Source organism: Olea europaea, unplaced genomic scaffold (genome assembly GCF_002742605.1).
Source record: "Olea europaea var. sylvestris unplaced genomic scaffold, O_europaea_v1 scaffold2775, whole genome shotgun sequence".
Lineage (NCBI taxonomy): Eukaryota > Viridiplantae > Streptophyta > Magnoliopsida > Lamiales > Oleaceae > Olea > Olea europaea.
Genome location: NW_019246212.1, coordinates 4,916 through 30,480, shown reverse-complemented (window position 1 = coordinate 30,480; position 25,565 = coordinate 4,916). Strand labels below are relative to the sequence as shown.

The following is a 25,565-nucleotide window of genomic DNA, read 5'->3' as shown; positions in this document are numbered from 1 at the left end:
AAGGGTGTTTTAATTTATCAATTTTGATTAGATCAAAATAATATTTCACGTCGTTAGGCATCGTGGTCGGGAACCTAATGGGTCACACACAAAAGAGAATTGGAAGATTGCAAATTGCCAATTGATTAATTTAACAATCGTTGGATAAATTAATTAATTGGATTTGTTATTTATATTTTCGAATTAATTAATTGGATTAATTAATTCACGGACCGGGTTTAATTAATTGGATTAATTAATTATTGGACCGGACCGGGCCGAACCTATTTGAGTTTATATAAATACATAACTAGGGTTTGAGGTCCATATGAATTTTCATTATTCTTGCTGGCACAAGAAAAACCCTAGATGCTGCAATCATATTCTCTGTGTGGATCACCGTTGGAGGCTGGATAATTGGACAGCTGTGGTGGCGAATCAAAGTGTGGAACGAAAAGAAAAGTAAAAGGATTGCAGATCTGGAAAAGGTATAATCTTATCACAATTTCTATCTAAACACAAAGGCGATTCTTGGTGGGAATCGAAAATTATTTTAAATTCCGCTGTGCATGTATAAGTAGATTTCCAACACAAACTATAGTTGAACTGACCCATCATGATTTTGTTTAAAAACAAAAAAATCAATTACGTGTATCAAATCAACCCGACCCGACCCGAGCCTATTTGGTTTGGTCGAGTTTTCGATATTTTTGCCCAGCCTAGGGAAGTACAGGAGCTTCCTATCAAACTTGGGGACGAACATGTCTCCATTATTCTAATAGCCGATGATCCGACTATCAAATCTATAGTCAATTTCTGTCAAATTTGTGGATCAATTTCTTTTAAATATAACAAAAAATATGACGAACCATATAATAATTTTGGTATCAAAAGTCGTTCTACATGCCCATCCAACAAATATCTAATCTACTGTAACAAATTTATCGTATATACTAATTGCCATTTATGAAATATTGTAAATCACCGGTGACAATAGTCGGCTCAGTGAAAATTCATTGTCGCACATCGTGTATAATTGACAAAACAAAGGCGTTGCATATGGATGAAATCACTAAATACCAGTCAACGAGGTGGAGGAATTCAGTAATTAAAAAATATAAATACAAGTAGAAAACCTAAAATTCTGTATTACATGATTGTTTGAAGTGAATTTTTAACACTAGATTTTGATTAATTGGGTTCTTCATAATTTGAGTAGGCAATGAGGGTTCTTCAAAATCTGGAGAGGCTAGAAGCATATTGCATGCGTTTAAATAAATTGGATCATATCTTTCTAGGTCACTGATTATCAAAAAAAAAAACTTCGGAGTTTTATCTAGAATAGACGGTTTAACTGCACATCAATTAACTAGTGAGTTAAACCAATTCGATGGTTGTCTCGGCCCGAATTTAATATCTATACTTCAAGGTTTATTCGCATTAGTATTCCATCAAATTAAAGTTTAAGTTTAGTAATTAGATATTGAAATTGATTTTGCAATTGGTTCTTTATGGAAAAATCTTACCAACGTGATTCAACAAATCACTGCCATTGCCAATGACATAAAAAGACTTCACTAGTTAAAAAAAACCTCACGGTATAATATATTCATCACTACCTCAATTATCAACTTCTTCTCAATATAAATTAGAACACTCCATATACAATAGACCCATGCATACCATTTCTTCTTCTTCTTCTCATTTCTCATCACAAATTTTCTCTCTATATCTCGACAATCTGTGTAAACTCTCCGTGGTGTGTGAAAATATTTCTACATAAAGCTAATGAACACACAGTCAATGCACACTGGTACGACCCTCCCTCTATTCACGACGTTCCTCCTCCTATCTATTCCTCATTTTAACTACACGATATGCTTTTTGCTGCCACAAGACAATTGTCTAAATCAATTTTTTTATTTCATTCTTACAATCAAGTGACCTAATAAAGTAAAATTTTGTTCTCCAATACAATTTCTTTTAATTTGCAATCTATCACCATCAACTAATATAGTTAGGATTAAAAAATTACCATCTTAACCTTTCAATTTAATTTACCTATTTTAAGTCTATTCAAATCTTTCTCAATAAAGACAATAATATATAATAAACAACTTCGAGTTTAATAGCGATAATTAGTTTTTTTGAACTAATTAATCTACTAACTAATGTATTGGTACTAACACCACTGTCTCACCCGTAATGTACGTTGTGCATAAATACTTGCATGTTAAAATTGTCAAGAAGAATGTTCCCTGCCGCCCCGTCATTGGGCCAAAGCTGCGTGTCAACGATTCACTAGTCAATACTATTGTTGACCCCAAAAAGTGTTGTCAACAGATACCGGTCCCACCCGCGCACGCGTGGACGTATATTCAACACGCTAAGACACGTGAATGGTCTAAAACGAGCGATTCAAAGGGCGTGGGAGTAGCCTAACGACGCAGGACGGTGACGTTCGGAATCCGGCGGGTTGTTCGTGATCCGATTATACAATAATTACCAACCAGTGCTCGTAAATGTATATGTAAATGTGTATGAACTCGATTTGTGTATTGCAAGTAAATGAGAGAAAGTTGAGTAAAATGTAGTTCTTTGTATTGATTCTTGCATTAGCCTTTTGGTGTTACACAAGGGAAGTATTTATAGTGGTATATGTGAAATGGGAGCCCTTGGATGAGGTGGCACGTGACCTCATCTCTTTGATTTAAACATCTTATTAGGCATGATGTTTGACTTGTTAGCTTGCAGCGCATTTATTGCTTGTGCAGAACCTCCCATACTAGTGACAAGACTTGATTTTTATGCTTATGACAAACGTTCCATCAATCATTTGAATAAGATCTTTGTGCAGACGATCTCTTGGGAGAAGTGACCATGGAGGATGCTCCCTTGTAATTCGGAGGCTCTTGTATCAGCTTCGGGGTTTCGGCCATTTCATACAATACTTCCACTTGAGGGTTTTAGCTATCTTCAACCAGTTTCAGCATCATAACTTCGGCTCATAGGCCTCAGCATGTGAACTTCAGTTACATTCACAGACCTCGATAAAAGGCGCCTCTACTAGTGGGCTTCGGCTTGAAGGGCTTCGGCCATAACCCACCTCGACAATATATGTCACCTCGGCTGGAGTGCCACGTGGTTCTGCCTGAGTGGGTCATTGGCCCACGTAGGTTGGCCAAATATGACAACACGCAACAACTATGTTAAAATTTAAATAAAATAATTTTTCAAATAATTTCTATAATCATAAATTAAAAGTTAAAGTCGCTTCTAATTTAAAAATACATTTATAAATTGGAATAATATAATTTTCATTTGTGCTTTTATAAATTGAATTTAATATTTTCAAGTTTTTCATAATTTCTTAAACTTATATATATTGTTCCATCTATATTATTACTCAATTTTTCACTTCTATATTTCATGAAATTTTCAATGTTTATTGTCAAATAAATTTATAATAATATTAAAAAGAGTAATACTATTTAACTCCATTAGGATTATAACATCAATTTATGTAGGTTAATAAAATTAAGTGAATCATTTAATTCTACATTTTGATTTAACTTATCACATAATACTACACAATGTGATTATAATTTCAGTTGAACTAAATAATGTTATTCTATTAAAAATTATTATGGACAACAGTCCAATAGTAGAGAGTACAAACAACAATAATGAGGTAGCATGGTGAAAAGCATGTCCTTATCAAGGGCGAGAAGTCTTTCTTCGAAATTAGGGAACCTATTTTGTAATTTTACCAAAAACCAGTTGGATATCCTATAAACCCGTTGGAACTACCAACTCAACCGAGTTCCAGCAAAACCGCTTGCATACCGATTGGTTCGAGTGGAAATATCAGCTTGATTGTGTATTAGTAAAGCTCGTGGGGATTAATAAATGAATCGAATCATTTATAGTTTGAGTGCTTTACTTTTTGAGATTCAATCAAATAACTAGCAATCCGGTTGTTACATAGAACTAAAGTAGAAGAATGTATACTTATAAGGAGATAGTGATTTCCTAAGCATACCAACAAAACAAATGGACACATTAGCATTCGAATTTGATATTCTATTTTAAAATGTCTATCTTATTAAAATTTGTAGCATGGACTCTATTGGTTTATGTTTTACTTTTTAGATTTATTCTGTATCTAATTTATCCCTTAACATTTATCTCAATGTGATTATTCGTTTGAACAAATCAATCTTGAAATATGTTTACTCATTTGAGTCTTAATCAAATGGAATTGTTTGTTTAATTGGTTACGATATGCATGCCAATTTATTGATCTTTGATATTGTATTTTTGTAGAGCTTAAAGTAATATGAAAAATAAGTAGAGAAGTGCTACACTTACAGAGATATCTTTCACAGATTTCGTACATCATCTCCCTGTAATTGACTGCTGTTTTCCCTGTACAGTCAACCTTATTCAAATACGTATACTTCGATGAGGAATTTATTGTGTACTAAGCATTAAGTTTCGACAATACATTACCTCTAGGCCGGGGCAAAAAAAATCAAAAAACAAATCAAACCCAACCGACTCGGGTCGGTTTAGGTCGGTTTGATGCAGATAATTGGTTTGGTTTTATTTTCTTTTAAACATAACTATCGTGGTTGGTTCGGTTATGGTTTGAAGCCTCAAACCGTTGGTTAACTAAACCAATCCAACTCACTTACATGTCGATCTTTTTTTTTTTTTTTTTTTTAAGAAAAATAAAAAGATAACCCCTAATCTTATAACTACATCACGATTCCCTCCAATCTATGATGTTGCCCGTAAGTAATTGTATTGAAAATTTCCTTCCACAAGTTCATTATGTTATAATTAGCATTTTTCCTATTTAGACAGTCATACTACATAATGTATAAAAATGTAACAAAATTCTTAATTTTTCTGTTCATTTGTCTCTATTAACCTATTTTATTTGTTAGTCAATAATTATTGTAAGATAAAGTTATTTAATTATTTTAGTTTTTATAATCTAATTGGACCCAAAACTTGAACAAATTTTTTTTTTTTAAATTCAATCTGGACTAAAAATCTAAACCGAATCGAAATAAACCAAATTGGTTTGGTTCGGTTCGATTTAGGAGTTAGAGTGAGTTAGTTTGAGTTGAAATTCATCCAAACCGATTAATTTGGCTTTGATTTAGGGTTGGAATAGAAACCAACCCAAATTAAGCCGAGCCCAATATGTATGATTCCTCATATATACAAAATAGAAATAGAGATTAGCCATTTGCTCCCACATATTGAATTATATGGCGATAAAAATATGTATATATTACAGTTACAAATTAATTGAGATGAACAAAGAAATTAACATCAACCTCTAAAAATTCATTTAGAAATGAAAAATATTCAATTCTTAAGAAATCACTTCTGTCATCTAAGGGAGAAAAAAAAAACATCTCAAAAGATAGATGGGCTCTTGATCAATAAAAAATGGTAATACTGATTCAGGAATTTACTGAAGTTTGCCAAACATATAAATCTGTAGACTCTATTTGATTGAGAAAAACATCATCACAAAATTGAAAAATTATAGAACTCCAGTTCATGGCCATTTGAATACAGTTTTCGATTGACTTTCATGTTATATTAAATCAAAACTCAAAAATCTTCGAGTCACCGGGAAGCCTAAAAATATTAGCACGCGTCAAATAGTTTGGAAGTTAATATGTCCTTGTTTTATAAAATTTTGGATAAGAAAGTTCAATAAACATAATCGTCAGACAGACTAACAAGAAAGGTTTGAATGCAATGTTTCGCCATAAAGTACGTCTGAAAGTCACGGGATTGAGTCGAGAAGCCAAAGGCAGCAACCACCCAATGAGTATGTAGACGAAGAACAAGTAGGAGACCATGTTTGGATTGTCGAAATTTGACCGATTGGCCTTTTTTATCGGTGCAAACTCTTCTCCGCATAATAACTATTGTTGAACTTTCTTTTTTGTAATGGCAACTTGGACAACAGATGCCGAACCCACTCGTTCCAAGCAAGCAAATTTCGGTACGTTCTGATTGGAGATACAGTCGGAGACTGATAAGTGCATTTTATGCACTTATTTGGACCATATTACTAAGTTTTTGTATTATGAAAATGTTAATTTTTACTCAAGTTGGATTAATTTTCGCTTATTTCCGTGATGGACCTGTTTCTAAGCAAGTGGAAAGGAAAAATGGTGAAATTCAAAGTATGAGAGCTAAATTGCAACATTTCAATAGATGATCTGGACAACAAAATGGAGATTAAAGATGTTAGGGGTTCAATTGAATGCAATTAAAAGTTAAAGGGTTGAAATTGCAAGAGTAAAGATTTAGAAGAATCAAGTATTAAATTCGGGGACTAAAATATAACATTTGAAAATTGATATAACTGGGCAATCACCCAGTTATATTTTTGGAGCAACCGCCCAACCATGAAATTTAATACCAAGACTTGAAGAGATGCCTAGGCGACTACCCAGGTTTTGTTGCTCTGCCTTATGTGAATTTTTAAGTATTCATAAAAATTTATGCATTCTTGTACATTCGTATTCGTCATAGAAATATAGTCGACTTATGTATGAAAATAGGTTTAACATTACTCGAATGAAATTATTGAATAATATAGGAACATTGATTCGTTAAAAGTTTAAAATTAAAGTTAAAAAGAATTATTACATGGGATTTTGGGATCCTATTGAGTTTGTCATTCATTAAAACACGTCAACTTTCTTACAGCATAATTTGCATTTAATTTAGTTATTTTTCATCACAACAAACAAACATCGTATTATCCTTTCAATTAAGGTTGCAATAATTAAAATCAAACTAAATCAATCTTTGTAAAATAATACTTGGACTCAAAATCTACTTTATTACTTGTTAACAAACCGTACATTTGCGGTGGATTTGAATCGAAGAATATTTTGTGAACAAAGACTTACTATAGTAATGGACGTGGGAAATGCTCTACGATACAAGACGAAAACATTAGGACACAGACGATATGATCAAGATCGATCTCAAACGAAATAATCCATCATAGACAACTTCATCAAAAAATATAAGGAATTACAAATCTCTAGCGTGTAAAGTAGTGCACTTGTGACTTTATATATGTCTAGTTTGCATGTATTTATGGTGTTCTAGCTGATGTGGTGGCCATTGGATCAAAACCACGTGGCTTCATCTCGTTAGCGAAGTCACGTCTTACTCTATCATACATTGAATGCATTGATAAGGGATCAGTCACCATACACTCTATGTTGATATTTCTGATACTTATTAATACAAATATTACATTAATCATTCATACAGATACTCTTCAAATCCGCTTTAAAGGCCGCAAGCACTTTGAATTAAAGAGAGAGCTTCAGACAAGCAGAGATTCGGCCAGAAGAGATAGTGCTTCGACCAAAAAGTAGCTTGTTCCCTTTCTTTATTTTGACCTTGTCAATTTCTAGATATCTGCATTTAGTGCCTCCACATGGCCTCCATCGAGGGCTTCGGACACGAGGCATAACAGCTGTATTGGAAAAAGTCCATCCCAAGTTTCTTTTCTTGTCATTTATTTTTGAATTTTTTCAATGAAAATGTATTTAGTGTAAGTGTTATACTCTAGGTCTAATCGATTTTGGACATAAATACTTTTAATTATAATTGGTACAAATCGTCCATACCTTTCCAGTTTATTGTGAAAAACGTCAACCTTTCATTTTTTGGCATTTACGCCCCTACCTTTTACATTTCTTTGCGCAGAAGGTCCTTTTAATTTGTTTTTGACAATTTTACCCTCAATTTAAATAAAATAAAAAGAAAAGAAAAGAAAAAAATAAAGAACTAATTGCAATAATAGTCCCAAAATTTCAAAAAAAATACAAATCAGTCACAATTTATTGTGAACTGAAAAATTTTAAAACTACCAAAAAAAAAAAGGAAACTTGAATGTAAAAAGAAATAATCAAGAAATAGAGAAATTTTTGAACCATAGCCAATGAAACTGAAAATTTTAAAAAATGGATAAGCATAAATCTCAAATTTTATTTTGTGAATAGTAGATGGAAGGCATGAAGCAAAAATCACGTAATCTTCAAATTTTTTCATTTCCATTGGTTATGATTAAAAAATTTCTCTATTTCTTGATTATTTCCCTGTACATTCAAGTTTCCTAATAACTGATTTATAATTTTTTTAGAAATTTGGAACTATGATTGTAATTAATTCTTTATTTTTTCTTTTCTTTTCTTTTCTTTTTGTTTCATTTCAATGGAGGGTAAAATCGTCAAAATGAACTTCTGTGCAAAGAAATGTGGAAGGTATGGGCAAAAATGCCAAAAAATGAAAGGTATGGATGTTTTCGACAATAAACTTAAAAGGTATGGACGTTTTGTGCCAATTACCCTACTTTTAATATATAATTGATACATTTCATTTATGGCATATCTATTATTTAATTGAATTAATATTCTAACAAGGAGTTTTGATATAACTGAATTTTAAATCAACCGTGATCGTAAGTAATAATGAGATACGTATATCATTATTACGGTTAGATCATTACGTGTGGCATATTTCACTTTTGAAGTGATTAGTTGATCTCACGAGTTAAAGTATGGTGACACTTAAATGAACACATGAATATTACATTACATAACAAGTATTGGAGACACGCTAGAGAGATTTTACATGGATAACTATCTAATCAGTGGTTAATCTCTAACGTTTGGTGGTGAAATTCATCATTTGACTTGAGTTCAGCATAGTGCCGTATACGTGGACACACATACTTAAGTGATGTTGGATGTTGTCTACCAAAAGTCGCTAATACAACATCGTTCAGATATTTCAAGAATCATATGAAAGTTGTGAATGATTAATAGAAGATTTGTCACACTTAAATAATAAAATATTATGATCTACATTTCATTTAGTTAAGTCAATAATGAAATCCTTGATCAAATTTAGGGAAGTTAGTTACTTGGAAAAACTTTCTATCCCATATCTATTTGAATTTTCAATGGTAAATGTGCTCATAAGTTGAAATGATTTTTCTACTTACATTGAGTTAATAGTGTGATGAAAGATATGATCGATAATCGAGATCAATATACTTCATGTCTCGTAATTAATCAGATCATATTGACGAAGGGATTATAGTTTCACGGTAAACGAACAAGTTTGATTTTATTATACCATGTGACATTTTTTGACATGTATTGCCCTGATATATTGTTAGATGTCAATCGAAGAATGTAAATCAGTGATAAATTAAAATGGGATAATTTAATATATGAATTGGAATAATTAATTCATGGACCAAATCTATACCCTGTTTGTTTCCCATTTATGTAAAAATGAGAATGAAAAATATAGTCGTTATGAGCCCGCACAAGAGATAGGAATTCAATTGTGATGGTTTGATGCGATGGATAACGGTCATATTTTTCATTTTAATGGGGAAAGAATAGAAAACAAACAGGGACTTAATTAATTTGATTAATTAAACATTGGATCGGATTAAGTTTAATAGATAGGTCAAGCTCATTTGGACTTCTATTAATAGGCTGCTAGAGTTTGGGAAATAATAACACAACATAATTATATTCTTACTATCACAAGAAAAGAAATATTGGTTCTCTCAGTCTTGTTCTCCGTGTGGATTTTCAATGGAGGGTGAATAATTAGACAGCTGAAGATTGCAGATCATGATTGTTCCTGTTCAAGATAAGTGAAGGAGTTTGCAGAATTTAACAAATATTTAATTCCTATCACAATTTCTATTTAAATACAAAGCACATCCTTAATGAGAATTGAAATTGTTTTAGTTTTTTGTTGTGCATGATTAATCACATAGCACTTCCTAAGTTGCTGTTATAGCGTTAATTGTGTTAGATAGCATTATTCAATTTTTTAAGAATGAATACGTTGACTGCGATTAGTATTGTAAAAGAGCCTAGCAAACAGGCCAGGGAAATGAATTAGGATTTTTATTTTTATTTTTTATACTAGGTTAATACATTGAAAAATAAAAAAGAATTTCCATTAATTTTTTTATTTTTATTTTTAACTTACAGAACTAATTGGGCCTTCATGTACCAAAACAGTTGCAGGTAATAGAGTATATGTAAAATACTTTAGAGGAAATTACATAAAAGCAGGTCTTTAAAAATCACAGTTCATAATCAAGGTAAGAAGTTTATTTCTTCAAAAACCAGGTTTGTAACTATTATTATTTTTAATTTAAAAACTTATATTAATCAAACCCTAAAATCTTACCCAATTTAAACCAACCACAGGCAACGCTGCCTTCCCTCTCACACGTACAATCCAGGCGGCCGGCCTACCACTGGACGCGCAGCAATCTGGCGCCCAATCATGTTAGTGTAATAATATGTTTCTAGTTTAAACCTCATATTTGAAGATAATTGATGCAAAATAAAGTAATTTGGAGCATAAAAGGATCAAAAGATGTCAAACGAGGAACCTACGTGAGGAAATTAGTGAACAAATTTTGGTTCAAAACTCATCTCAGGACAAATGATGAATCATTTAAAGATACTTGAATTTGAAGTTCAACACAAAAATGAATCGCAATTCAAAAAATTTATGTCTACGGATTCCCAGGACTGGGGCGGGCACCTAGCATGTCCAGTCAGGTTTTAAAAAGTTAATTTCATTCCAAACTTAAGGACATAGTGTTGGAAATTTACTTAATAATGCACAACGAAAAATTAAATAATTTTAATTCCCACCATGAATCGGCTTTGTATTTGATAGACACTGTAATAAGAATAATAAATTTTCTAATTTTTGTAAATTCCTTTGCTAATCTTGGAACACATATAATCACGATTTGCAATCCATATTGTCTAATTGTCCAACCCCAAATAAAAATTCATACAGGAAACAAGAATGAGAGAATTAAGGATGCTCTTTTCTTGTGCTAGCAAGATAATAATTGAGATGTTATGTTTTCAAACCCTAACAGTTTATTGATAGAAGTTTAAGTGGGTTTGGTCCGTCCCTTAAACTTAACCATGTTCAATATTTAATTAATTAAATTTGGTCCATAAATTAATTAATTCACTCGAGTTTATTAACAAGCAATCCAATCAATTAATTGTCCAACGCTTGCCAATTAATTAATAAATATCATTCTTTTAGTTCTGCTTTTGTGTGTGACTCAATAGGTTCTCAATCACAATGCTAACAATGTGAATTGTTATTTTGATCCAATTAAAATCGATAAATTAAAATACCAATTTTTAATTTATCACCAATTCATATTTATAGTCATAAATTGATATCTAACAATGTGTCAGGACAATATATGTGATGAAAAATGTTATGTGATATTACAAAACCAAACTCATTCGTGTGAAGCTATAATCCATTCGTCAATATAATCTGATTAATTATGAGATATGAAGCATTTCAATATCAATTATCGATCATATCTTTTTTACCACTATTAAATCAATGTAAGTCGAATCCTCTAAAAGGATTTCGTTATCAATTTAACTGAATGAAATGTAGATTATAATCTCTTACTATCTAAAAGTAAGGAATCCTCCATTGATAATTTATAACCTTCATATGATTCTTGATACACTCGAACGAGCAGTATTAGTAACTCTTCGCAGAGCAACATTCAACATCACCGAAATATGACCGCCTTCATATAAGGCACTGTGATGACCTCAAGTCGAAATACCAATTTCACTGCTAGAAGTTAAAGATTAATCGCTGATACTCAAATAAGTATTTATATAGAATATTTTCAGCGGGTCTCCAATATTTTGTTCTATAACAAAATATTTACGTATTCATTTAAGTGTCATCATTGTTTAACTTGTGATATTAGCTACTTACTTCACAAGTAAGAAATGCAACACATGATGGTTTATCTATAATAACGATATTCACATCTTGTTATTACTTACGATCACGGGTGATTTTAAGATTTAATCACATGTAATTTATGAATCACAATCACAACTCCTTGTAATTAACAAGTTACTAAAATTTGAATCTACGAAATTTATTAGAATGTCAATTCAATCAAATAGTGGATTTGTCATAAATAGAATGTAACAATTATATATTAAAAGTTTTAATGTTCAAAATCGATTGGATCTAAAGCATAATACTTGTAGGGTTCTTTTTATGCACCATTTTTGAGACATCTTAGGAGCTATATAAAGACCAAATCCAGGTCAAGAAAAGAATAAAGAGAAGGAAGTAAAAATACATCTCAGAAACAAATAAAACACATGAAAGTTTATCTTTTTGAGAGAAATCATAGAAAGAAGTTGATAAATCAAGGAGAATTCAAGCATACAAATGTAGGGGCTCTTCGAATTGTAAAGTTAAAATTTAAGAGATTCATCCTATATTTTTGCTTCTATGTTATCACGTAATATCTATGTCAAACTCTTCTTGCCTTGATTTTTTCACCATGTTTCTTAATTAGACTATTTGTTACAACGAAAGATGTAGCTATTTGACTCTTACTCATGTTTAAATAATATTTTGAGATTTACTTCATACAAATTGTGTTAAATTGATATGAATGACTTATTTTCATATTTATTAATGAGAATTAAAATGTTTGGTATTTGTTGCATGTTAAAATCGAGAGATTGCTAGTTAGAACATTCAATCTTGTTTTTTCACGATTTTGTTGTTAAATTGAATATTTTTTTCATATGTCTGACGTTCTTATGACTTTTATCAAACTATTAATCAAAGGAGGAACATTTAATAATTAGACATGTTAACTAGTACTTGAGACACGTTGATACTTTATAATACTTTATATTGGTTTTAATGATTGAAAATACTATGATGGAATAAAAATATGAAGGGAACATGAGCAGGGCTAATCGGGACTAAAAATTATTTCCTTAATAGTTGATACCTGATTTTCCTTATATAAGATGTCTTTTTTTTACTTATTTATGATTTAATAATGCTATCTAGTATCAGTACAGGTGTTAGCATGTCATAGAAACTAACAAACGAGTCATAAATTCTTTTTTTCTTGTCGAACATGTAATTTAGTAATATATTGATGTCGTCTAGATCGTTGTTAAACACCAATTGTATTGGATATCATTATTCTTTATGATTGCTAGCTATATTGTCTTGACCATTCCACATCTCAAACCTAGTTGTCCTTTTGTTCCCAACCTATTTTCGATCATAAACTATTCGGGGGCGGACAGACCTTTTATGTTGTGGGACAAAAAATTATAGTGTGTTTTTTATTAAAAAAAAAACATAATATTAATAAAAATATGTTAATATGCATTTTGATACTTTGAAAAAGTCTTATAATTATATTATTATCAATTTTGTTAAATAAATTTTGTTATTTGTATAATTTTGTACCATTTTATTGACAAATGTTGAATGACGGCGAGTAAATCAAATTGAATGTAGGGAGTAAATGAATCAAAATAAAATTCACATTTAATCTAGGAGGTAAATGAAATTTAAATTTAATGCCAAAGTAATTTGAAAGTAATTCCAATTACATTTAATCTATAACGATTCTAAAAATTTTAACGTCATATTCGATGTAAAATTTTCTAATAAAATGACTTAAATTATATTGAAAAAATTGTCGTACAAAGATAATAAACGTTAATAAAATAATTGAAAATTTTTAAAGAAAAACGAGCTAAATGTCTCTTTGAAGACATACATTTGACATATATTTAACTTTTTTTATATCCGTTTGGATCATTCAATATGATTAAGAGGTGATTTTCGTAACGAGCTTCTAGATGACGTAAATGATTTGTAGATTATCGGCAAATTTTGAAAGTTAGCATATTAACGAAATTCTAGTTTGAAACATTTTACTTTGATACGTTGTAACTTTTGCTACTATTGAATGTTTAGTATGCCATTAACAAGCGAAAAACTAGATCATAAACATTTTGAAATGGTATTAAAAATGTAAGGTTTTTGACTTCATTTGAAATCTCGTAATGAGTGCGTCAAAATAAGTCGTAAATGGGTCAAAATAACTATTTTTTGAAAAAAATAAAAAAACCAAAATTTTTATGGGTTAATTGAACCTACATGACCCTTGTGGGTCCGCCCCTGAAACTATTTACTCCCCAAGCTAATTAATTAATTCAGTGTTTTCCTGCACTGCATTGAATTCTCTACCTCACAAACTTTCTGTTGCGTCTCTCAAACAGCGGCCCCCTGTTTCTTGGCACATCGCCCCCTGTTTCTTGGCCTGACTTTTATCCTAAAATATGCAGTTGGTCAATTCTCAGAAATAAATGTCTCGTCCATTATTTTAAGTTCTGGTGAAAGATAATAACTCTAATATACCTAATCTTTTGCCATCATGAAAGCTGTGATTCTTGTTGTGTCTCGTCCACTATTTTAAGTTCTGGTGAAAGATAATAACTCCAATACACCTAATCCTTTGCTATCATGAAAGCTGTGATTCTTGTTGTGTCATTGGCTTAATGAAATATTAACACGTCTAGAAAAAGAAAAACTGGCTCCAAAATCATAAACTTTTATCTTACAGTGTGCTTTGGACACGAACATGAACTTCTGTGAACACTTGTCCAATATAACAAAGAAAATGATTCGAGATATAACTCGAATTCTTATGCTTAACCTAAAAGAATAATATCATTCTTTCTACAAGCGAAGAATTGTAAGTAGTATATGGAAAAAATATGAAGAGCAGAAGAAGAAACTGCCAATATTTCTGAAGAGGACGACACTCTAAGACTGTGGAACGAATGTCCCAATATAACCAAACCCCGCGATGAAAAAGGCCATTGCTTGTGCGAAGAGGTAGATGAAATAGTGGTTTTTCCCGAATGCCATGTCATAGCACCCACAAAAGAAGAGGTAAGCACCAGCGCCAAGCTCTAGCAAATGGAGCCTGTCGAATAAAACAAGTCAAATTTTTAGCCTATTGTAGATAATCCCCTAATTCCTACTTTATTAATCAGAAAAGGAATACAATGGATATACCTTTCTCCGATCCTTAGTCGAGGTTTCTTAGAAGCTTTCGTGGCTGATTTTAATTTGAGGGCATCCCCAAGTTTCTCGGTGACAACCCATTCATTCACTCTCCCTGCCTCCAACAAGCCGATGAAGGTAGCTTTAGTCCGATGTAGTGACATGACATTCTCGTAAAGGATCCAGAATACCAGCAAATGGAGTGATCTACATGTTTAAAAGAACAATCGTTAAAGATAGAACCTCAATGCAATTCAATTGTAGGACGTAAAATGGTAGTCTAGTGACATTTCTTGCATTCTTGTCATCAAGCATTCATTAGCATTTACTGAAACATAAAGTCCCACGTAAACAAATGAAACAAAATAATTTTTTATTAACATTAGCAAAGAAAATAACAAAATCTTCTGTTAGAAGAAGGGGCCCTGAAGTCCACCACTTCCACCACAGCACATGCAATTGTTTGTCTCCATTCCCCTTTAGAGAATAGAAGATTTTCTGCCACGTGCGATGGCCCTAAATCTTGCACTTCCTATTTGGATTTATTTAAGGTATGCATGGCAGCTTTTTTCAGAAAAACAAGAAGGCTGTAGGGATATTTATGTCCATCCACCAGACATGAATATGTGTTCATCAAGAAATCAAACACTAAAGATCACCTTTTTCCAGATGTACTCTCACTACCATTTTACTTCCACCAGCAGAAACAACTTTTCATGAGTCAAAATAAACCTCCAAAACCAACTCTGTTTTGTCCACTTCAGTCGAGTCTAACAGTGCATATCAAGCATGATTAAAACGAGACATTGATGTGAAGTTGTATTATGAGACAAATTACACGTGTTGGAAGCTAAAAGGCCAACTAAAGTTGTAGATGGTGGTATCTATGGACCAGTAAGATACCCACTTCTTGTCAATATGCTGTCACCGACAGTCTAATATCACTTTGTAATTATTATTAATGTGATAAATTAAGCAAATATGAAATATAAGAGTCATTACCAAACTTCCAACGAGCCTGAACTAGAGCAAGTTCTGGATTATGAACTAAGAAAGGGATGGTTCTCCAGAGGAAATCGGGTTCGGGTTGAAAATCGGCATCGAAGATTGCTACATAATCGCATTGTTTCACATAAGGGTGCTTTAGGCCCTGTTTTAATGCTCCAGCTTTGTATCCATTTCTGTTGTCACGAATTTCGTACTTGATATTAATTCCCTTGCCCGCCCACCTCTGGCACTCCATTTCCACCAGATTCTACGACAAAAGCAAAATCAAGAAAATTAATCAGTATTACAGACAAAGGAATTCATGTACGTAAAAAGAAAGGGACAGACCTTGATTATAGGATCTGTCGAATCGTCGAGAACTTGAATAATTATTCGATCAGAGGGCCAAGAAAGGCCACATGCAGCCCCAATTGACAGTTGGTATACCTATATTTACATGTAAAGAAACGCCATCAGTTTTTGCATGTCATAAGAATGAATCAAGAAATATGCCAAGGAAGAAAAGCACCTCTCTTTCATTGTACATTGGGATTTGAACAAGAACCATGGGATAAGCTGAATTCCCTATCTCCAAATCATCTTTTAATAGCTCCCATTTATAGCGTTTTTCTGGTTTTCTACCAAAAATTTTCACAAGAGTGATGACAATGCCCATGTAAACTCTCTCAATGAACAACATGACTGACAGTATCAAGCATAAAAATACAGCAACTTTAAGCCAAGGGACAATCAATGGAGCTTTGATCTGGCCCCAAATTATGCTAAATTGCTCAGTAATATCATCTCCAGCACCCTCAAACGACGTTGTGGATGAAATATGGTCCATTTGAGAGTGAAAAAAGACAGGGGATAGGATAAAAAACAGGGGACTTGATAGAAAAGTGACGAACTGCTTGTGTATATATAGGGGTTTTCTTTGCCAAAACTGCAAGAATATTGATCTTTTTTTGCTTCTGAGGGACGCAAGAAATTAATGGAGGAAGAGCTGGAATGTCAGAAAACACTAGCTCAAACTTCACACTCTAATTTGCCAAGACACCCCCACTATAATTATGCTCAAAAACAAAAACCCAATGCAGATTTTCGATTAGACGAAAGTGACTGTCTCTTTGTCAGAAGAAACCAGTAGCTTGTAATAATGCAAACGTATGCTTGGATCAAAGAGAGAGAGAGAGAGGAAGCAATGCAGAAAGAAAGAAAAGAGAGAAAGAGGAGGGGTAGGGAGAAAAAGAGAGAGAATCCCTCTTTATAGAAGCTCTGTTTTGGCTTCAGGTTTAGGTTTGTTTCTCTCTTTTTAATCTAATTTTTATTAGTATTAGTATACGATTTATTTGTATATGTAAAACTCTGTTTGGGAAATATTATAAGTACAAAAGTTACTCGTGATTTCACCATTAATCGAATCCAAACTAACTGAGAAAACGTTGGTCAGTCGAGAGAGAGGAGGTCCCATTGCAGTGAATTGGGTGGCCCCATCAGTTGGTCTAGCACTCTGTTTGGGTAAGTAACTTAAAAGTTACTTGTGATTTCGCCATTATTTTTCTTTTAAAAAGATTTTAAAAGTTACTAATAATCAAATCCAAACAGAGGCTATATACGGATTATGTCTGTAATGTTGAGTTTTGTAGGGTAAGACAACGGTCACTAACGTTAATGTTTTTTAAACTTCATTTGATATAAAAAAAAAAAAAAAAAAAAAAAAATTGGCGAATTTTGGACGACTTAGAATTGAAGAGGGAATAAATGAATGGGACCATCCAGGCCTCAAGTGTAGCGTGAATAGACAAAAATGCCCTCCAGAATAAGTGGCCACTTGTCAAGTTAGCTCTCAATTACAGTTCATGTAATACCGTTGGCTATTCACATTCCCCGCCACCGCCCCTCTTTATTTTTTATTTTTTTATTTGTGTTTTCGTTTTTGTTTTAATCTCTTTTTCTTTCCAAAATAATTTATAAGTTTGATCAAATTTTATTTACTCTAAATCAATTTTTTAAGTTGTCCGGGTTAATTTACAGATTAATTTATCACACTTGTGTTCTTCGATTGTGTTATTGTAATTGAAGTAGCGTTTCTATTGATAATAATTATTGACAGATAACATCAATGTAATTGAAGTAACGTATTTACTCATGAATTAATAATCACTTTCTTCAATAGATACTATGAATGTGTCCACCACAAGTCCTAATATATTCGTTTCCGTGAGAATAGAATAATAGATTAAAATAAAATGCACATTCAAGTTCTAATCACATGCCATATATAATTTTATACAACCTATCATAAAAAAGCTAATATTACCCATTTTAGAGAAAATTTATTTCATATAACAAGAATAGAAGTTGCATATAGAAATGTACAAAGAACTCTATGTAAAAGAATAATTCAAAATATACTTAGAAAAATGATTAAGTTAGTTTTTCCCCCTTTTGTTTTATTTTCATAAAAGGGTAGGTGGGAAGTAATTGTCTCCATATTATTGTCACGCTGCAATATAAAGATTAAAGTGGAATATATCTTTATCACAATTAAAACAGGGTACACTATGTCCATATATTAAGTCCAATTATGACATCAAGGATTAAAAAATAATCATCCATAACAACAATTATGAGATGAAATTCTTTAGAATTAAATTTAGGGTTTGTTTGGCACAATTTTAAAAAATGAGGTTTTGAGACCCAAAATTTAGTTTTGAATTCATTTAATTAAATTTAAGAAGTTCGCCTTCTAATTAGAATAAATTTTAGAGGAAACTGTATCAATATGATTTCATCTGAAAGCTCTTCTAAGGAAAGAAGCTCTTTTAAATTTAATTTTAAAATACTAATTAAGAGAGTTTGACACTTAAAACACTTTTTTCTAAGTAGTAGAGGTAAAAATAGAAAGTCTGTCAAACGAGCCCTTTATACATTAAATTGGACAATGTATAATTAAAGACAATAAATGCTAGATAGAAAGTATTACTTGTCCTAACCAATCGTACCATCGGTAGCTGCAATATCTGAAAATTAAATATAGTGTTTGTTTGGTAGAGATTTTGATAATTGATTTTTTGACCATTAGAGATAAAGTGGATCCTACATGTGAGAGAAGAATTCAAAATTGACAGTTGAAATAGTGAAATGACGATAAAAAAATTGATTTTAATTGACTAAAAATCTGTACCAAACAAGCACATAATTGCAACCAGTTGTTTATAAAACTATAGTTGTTTAACTGTGTTTTTCGGATCAAAATTTATTAGATTTGACCGGATAGGAATATCCTACCTTAATCCATAGAGTTGACAAATTCAGAAAACCCAAGTGATTGTTAGCTAATAGATTGTCTAACTAGGAATGTGGTTGTAAAACTATTATCAATAGGGAAAAAATTGACAACAATTTATTTATGTCTCGCACGCAACAAAATGTGTAGGAAATTCAAGTGTACGATATCGACTTTTAAATATTTCTCTTCATTTATTTTCATAGAGCAGGCCAGAGAGCAACAATTCAACAAAATAAATTCTTTATCTCATTTTACAAATATTTTCTCAAGGAAAAAAAAAATTCTTGTATCATCACTCGAAGGGTGAATTCCAAGGAGCTATTATAATTAATATAAAAAATCGAATTATATTTTCTCTGTCGACACAAAAAAAAAAAAAAGACTTTTTTTGGCACTAGAGCAGCTAAAAAAATGTGCAATAGGAATTGAAAATGACATTTATGCTCAATAACAGTGATTCAATTTTCCAAAGAAAGAACTATACTAAACAAATGTTAAATTAAATGGGAATATTCAGCAAGAATTTCAGTTATAGAGTGAATTTTTGATAAATTAATAATTTTGTTTAGATAATAAAATTTTTTAATCTCAATTCGAGATAGTGCACTTAATTAAAATCTCGTTAAATGCATAAAAAATAATTCTATTTAAAATTCTTTAAGGTCCAATAAAAACGTATAATAATGGGTTATATACATACGTGGAAGTTTTTAACTGATAACTTTTCTTTTTGATTCAATTTTTTACTATGAAAATATGCATCTAAAGTTACTTGGTACTGAAACTAAACATATAGAGCCTGTTTGGGAATGATTTTGGAAATTGATTTTTTGACCGTCAGGAGAAAAGTGCGGTCCACCTGTGAGAGAAGAAGTCAAATATGACGGCTAGAATAGTGAAATAAAGGTCAAAAAATCAATTTTTTAGGTGAAAAAATCGGGCCCAAATAGGCCCATAGACTTTTTGTTTTTATAATTTTATAGAAAATAATTATTTGAGGTAACTTCCTTAAAAATATTTCTTTTGGAGAAACAATTTGTAAAATACATTTATCATTTGAATCGTAATCATCTTTGATAAGCATGTTCAATACTTGTGGAATAATCTGTTCATCGATGAGTTATTTCATTATCGTAACATTTCACTAGGATATTGAAGATACATTCGATATCCATCACATTTTTGTAACATAGATTCACGTTATCTGTCGATTAAATAATAAATTATTCATTTATTAAGAAATTAATAATTCCACTAAAGTAATATTTTTTTACAATTCTAGCATTCTTATTTTATAGAGATTTTACTATTCCAACTAATAATTCCTCATGTATTATTTTTCGCATTTTCGGCTTCCCACGTGATTATAAATTTATTTCAGAAACTATTTTAATATATTTTCATTTGTGTTAACAGAAAATTATTATAATATAAGATAAAAAATTATGTCCTTTTCATTTTCAGTCCTTACAGCTAAGATAATGGACAGTTCGATTGATTGTGGGTGGGTCAACACTTATCGTTGAAATTTCAAATCAGTTGATTACAATAAGATCATTTAATTTTTATTTTAGTTGAATTCAACTCAGAAATTCCACTGATTTTAATATTCATCTAAATATATAAGATCACTAAACATTACATACATATTTACTTGCAGAGAAATGATTAATTAAGAATCGATAACACGAAACATCAATCAATTGATAAATTATTTAATTTTTGAGATCTAATAATAACTTATTTACCAATTACTTGATGTCTGTGCAATATCATATCATGGGTAGTTAACATAATTGAAGTATTGATGCTTAGTAGATCTTTTCTCTTTATTTGAATACATAATCTTTAACTCACCAAACAGGAAAAAAATGATTTATTGGGAAAATGCATCCAATTTCGATGAAAATTAAACATTATGAAAAAAATCAATTTTTTTCAAGCATTTATGAAGAACTTACTTGAGTAGAAGATTATAATATGATAATGGATTATAATATAACATTGACAGCATTTTAAAGAGACGTTCTATTTTCAAAAAGCACATTATTCAGTTTAGAGAGTATATAAAATCCCATGTTTGTTATTCTTTGCTTTACATTATTTTTCATTATTTTTTCTACAGTATTCATTTTTAACCAAATATCCTTCATTAAAATACTATTATATGCAAATAAATTTTTTTCCTTATTTTTTAATCACACAGTCTCCATCAATCACTATTCTATAATATATTTCTTCAAATTAATGTGACTCAAACATGGACCTTCTTTCCCAGGTAGTTGATTTCAAGAAGCCTTATTTCTCGGATTCGACGAAGGTGAGGTACTCCAACATACTCTTTATATTTAACATTTAATTTTAATAATTTTAAAAAATATTTATCATTTTCCCTATATTTTATTTTCACTAACGTCCCTTTAAATTATTATATTATTTTAGTCTATTAAAAATTGAAATATTTTGAATACATTTCATTATGATTAAAACGTTAATTTAAAAAGCCTCTTGGGAGCACAATTTAAAAGTTGATTATTTAAATAGAGAACAACTTATGCTCAAAAAATTCATTGGAGCTGCTCTAAGTAATCAATGTTTTGAAAACGATGAATTGTAGCAAATGTTCCCGCCCTTTCATGGCTTTTGCGAAAGATTGATTATATTGTCATCACAAATATTATTTTTAGTAGATTTTGATAAAAGTTAACAAAATGTGTTGTTAAAAAGTTGTGGAATCCACGAAATATATGGTTAAAGTTAATTGTTGAATTTGACTTAAATTAAATTTTAGATTTTAATTCTTACCAAGCAGGGGTTTAAGATAATTATCGGGAGCCATTATTTACATCCGCGATTATTATATATACATTCCACTATATATTTATCCCTATTAAAATATTAAAAATTTAAAAGATTAATATTTTTATTCACGTTACATTCCAATATTATCCTTATTGAATTCATTTATTTAAACACTTCACATCCACATAAATTTTAGATATTCATCTCACTCTAAATATAAATCCCTATTAAATATGTTTTTTGAATTTTTAAAAGATTCTTATTTTTATTCACGTTACATTTCAATATTGTCCTTGTTCAATCCATTTATTTGAACACTGTATATCCCCATAAATTTTAGATATTCATCCCACTCTAAATATAAATCCCTAATAGATATGTTTTGTGAGAAAATTCTAAAATTAGAGGATGAAAACAGTGAGGTGTTTGGCTTTAGGCGAAGAATCAGCAAGAATCCAGGATCTGGAGAGAAAAGTATATCTTAATAGGTTTTTATCAGTTGAACCATAAAAGAAAGAGATATCAAAATACCTCAAAGAGAGAGATGAGTACATACTTAAACTGGAGGAGGAATGTAGGATCGTTAAAGATCAGATGAAATGGAAAAAATGAACAATTTTTGCTCAATGAAGAAGCGCACAGGAAGTTTCAAGGTAATCAGTTACAAGCTGGTAAGATGGAGCGGGAGTAGGATAAATCTGCATTTTGGAAGAAATTGGTTCGTTGCAAGCTAGTTTGGATTCTCAAACTCTAATATCAGAAAACTTAGAGAGTCAATTAAGGATGAGTACTCAGACCTTGGTTTACGAAGAAACATGCAAGAAAAGTTCTCGAAACTAGAATGTAGGTTACGTTTTGAAAATGTTAATGAAAATAAATATTAGGGGTTGAATTTAAAATGATATTATTTTATTTAATTTCATATATATCTATTTAAGTAAATTTGTATAAGATACAAATATATATATATAAAATTGTTTTTTCTAAAAGTGGATGTAAATAGCGGCTTCCTAATTACATTCACAACACATTTTTTATTGGTTAAATCACATTTTAATTTCACTTAAGTCATCAATTTTGGCTCATTTTTAAAACTTTTATCCTTATTTTTTTTTTCAGCTTTTTCTAATCTTCAACCTTTCATTGATTAGCAAATCTGATATTTGATGACGATTTTTGTTAAGATATTTATTCTACATGCTTTGAAGAAAAAAATTTTCCACGATTTTCGTTTATTGTTTTTTTTTTTAAATAAAAATATAATGAGTTAATAAGTCCAAATTATAGGTTGTATCTTATTTTTTACAAAATAATAAATACTCCAAATTTAAAAACACAAATAACAAGTTGTAAAATAAATTTCGTTCACTAATGTATTCAAATGCCAAAAAGGAAATAACAACAGCAAAATTATAGGCGAATTTCTTTCAATCCCTCCGATTCGTTATCTTCCAGCCTTCAAATCTACGTAAAAATAACAAATTAAATATAATTTAAATTAATAGAAATAAAAAAGTATTGTTTTGGTATTACTAGTACTCATTTTGATGAATTATACGTAATTGAAACGATTTTTGATGGTTTTATTTACATGAAATTAGTTTTTGAATACTGTCATTTTTTTTTTTTTTAATTTTTTAGATTCTGCCCATATTTTAAATAAATTATTGTGAACTGTCTATTAAGAATTTTGGGATAATTCCAATTGGAGAACACGGAGCTACATGTAAACTATCTGATGGATTTAGAATCATGAGATTTTATGACTTACAGAACAAGTAATACCCATTATAGTAACGTGTGGCAGTCAAATAAATATAGGAGGTACGATTCTTGATCTAGAACTAATAATTAAATCAAATTTGTTCAGTTCGATTATGTTCAAGTCCTATTCGAGACAGTTGGATTCTAAATTTTTGTTCACCCCTATTTATCGGGGTTCTAGATATCTAGGAAATCTAAGTAAAAATGAAGTGGAGGAGCATTGTAACAATAATACAACTATTAGATCGTCGATAGATTTCGTTAACCTACTTAGCATTGATGTTTTGTAACAAGATGAAGAACTTGGGATCTAACTATCAATACTTTATAAACTAGATTGAACTAGCCGATTCAATCGAAAAACTTAGAACGAGAGGCAAAAACCGTTTAATACAAGCTAGGATTCACCTCAATTTTTTTTTTCTATTACCAATTTGACATTTGATATTGATTCTTTATTTTTATTCATCGCATCATGCACTGTAAGTTAACAATGGTCACAATTTTAGGATGAAGTCTTGAATTGATGTATTCTACTTAATTTTACACGATTACACGTTAACTCCGATATTAAGTGATGTTTATCTTTCTCCTCCACGTTAAACTTAATTTCTTGATAAATTATGTTCCACATTTTAATCAAACTTCTATTGGTGGAGAGCTATTGTGACTTGTAACAGCTAGACCTTCAACAACATGATATTTACATTTGTTTGTTCGAAAATGACAGTTGGTCCAACCATCAATTTTAATGTTCTCTAGCTTCTTAGATTAGATAAAATGAAGGGACACTCAATTTCTATTTTGGTTAAGAGTGAGACATTCGATGGGATCAAAGAGTACAAATTTTCTTTTAATTAAGTAAAAACTCTAACAAATTCTCTTTTATAATGACTCGAAACACTAAAGAACCCAATTAGTTAGCAAAGAGTAACATCGGAAAAGCATATCAAACTTTAAAATTTTGACTTGTAGACAAGATTCAATAATTAAATTTAGATCCCAAATCACTTCATTAGAGGACAAGTCATTTTAAATTTGACCTGGTTATGAAAATTAGTTATTACATTTTTGGTAAGATAAACTTTAAAGAAGATAAATTTGTCAAAACAAAAATTTAAAAGACTTTGGGGTTGTGGTCAAGAAAAGTTAAATGTGAAAATAATAAACAAGTATCAAATGGCAAAAATATAAAACAAATATTACACTATTTGGTGCTTGTTTGGTAGAGATTTTGATAATTGATTTTTTGACTATTAGAGATAAAGTGGATCCTATTTGTGAGAGAAGAATTCAAAAATGACGACTGAAATAATGAAATAACGGTCAAAAAATTGATTTTAATTGGATTAATTACTATACCAAATAAGCTCTAGGAATGGAAAAAACTGGTTGTACAGAATTTTTTTCACAGAATTCCACCAGAATAGAGACAAGTGTGTGGGCCTCCGAACTGTGAGTTGTCTGTATATATTTTGTCAAAATTCTTTCTGTACGTGTAGAAGCATTCGGAATGGAATTGAATTAGTAGTCCCATTAATGAAAACAAACAACGCAACATAATAATTAAAAATAAAATAAAATTGTAAAGATCATTTATCCACTGCAAAACCATTAATTCGAATAGAAGCGAATCGTAGAGAATGGATTCTCAACATTATGTAAAGTAATCCCTGCTATAGCAACCATCATAATGCAAGAGTGCAACAATTTACATGGGTTCACT

The 25,565-nt window shown here is 30.7% G+C and overlaps 1 protein-coding gene across 1 annotated transcript; it reads right to left on the bottom strand.

Annotated features, from left to right (window-relative positions):
- Positions 1-14,502: 14,502 nt before the first annotated feature.
- LOC111383842 (glucomannan 4-beta-mannosyltransferase 9-like) lies at positions 14,503-17,266 on the bottom strand. The gene is made up of 6 exons (XM_023008008.1): positions 16,508-17,266; positions 16,327-16,425; positions 15,994-16,246; positions 15,259-15,319; positions 15,004-15,207; positions 14,503-14,911 (listed from the first exon to the last, which is right to left on the bottom strand). Exons 1-6 carry the CDS (start codon positions 16,823-16,825, stop codon positions 14,749-14,751), a joined length of 1,098 nt encoding a protein of 365 aa, XP_022863776.1. The 5' UTR covers positions 16,826-17,266; the 3' UTR covers positions 14,503-14,748.
- Positions 17,267-25,565: the final 8,299 nt, after the last annotated feature.

Coding starts and splice junctions, on each gene's coding strand:
- LOC111383842 (XM_023008008.1), bottom strand. CDS start 16,825: ATGGACCATATTTCATCCACAACGTCGTTTGAGGGTGCTGGAGATGAT. Junction 16,426..16,507: donor CAATGTACAATGAAAGAGAG/GTGCTTTTCTTC, acceptor ATGTAAATATAG/GTATACCAACTGTCAATTGG. Junction 16,247..16,326: donor CGACAGATCCTATAATCAAG/GTCTGTCCCTTT, acceptor CTTTTGTCGTAG/AATCTGGTGGAAATGGAGTG.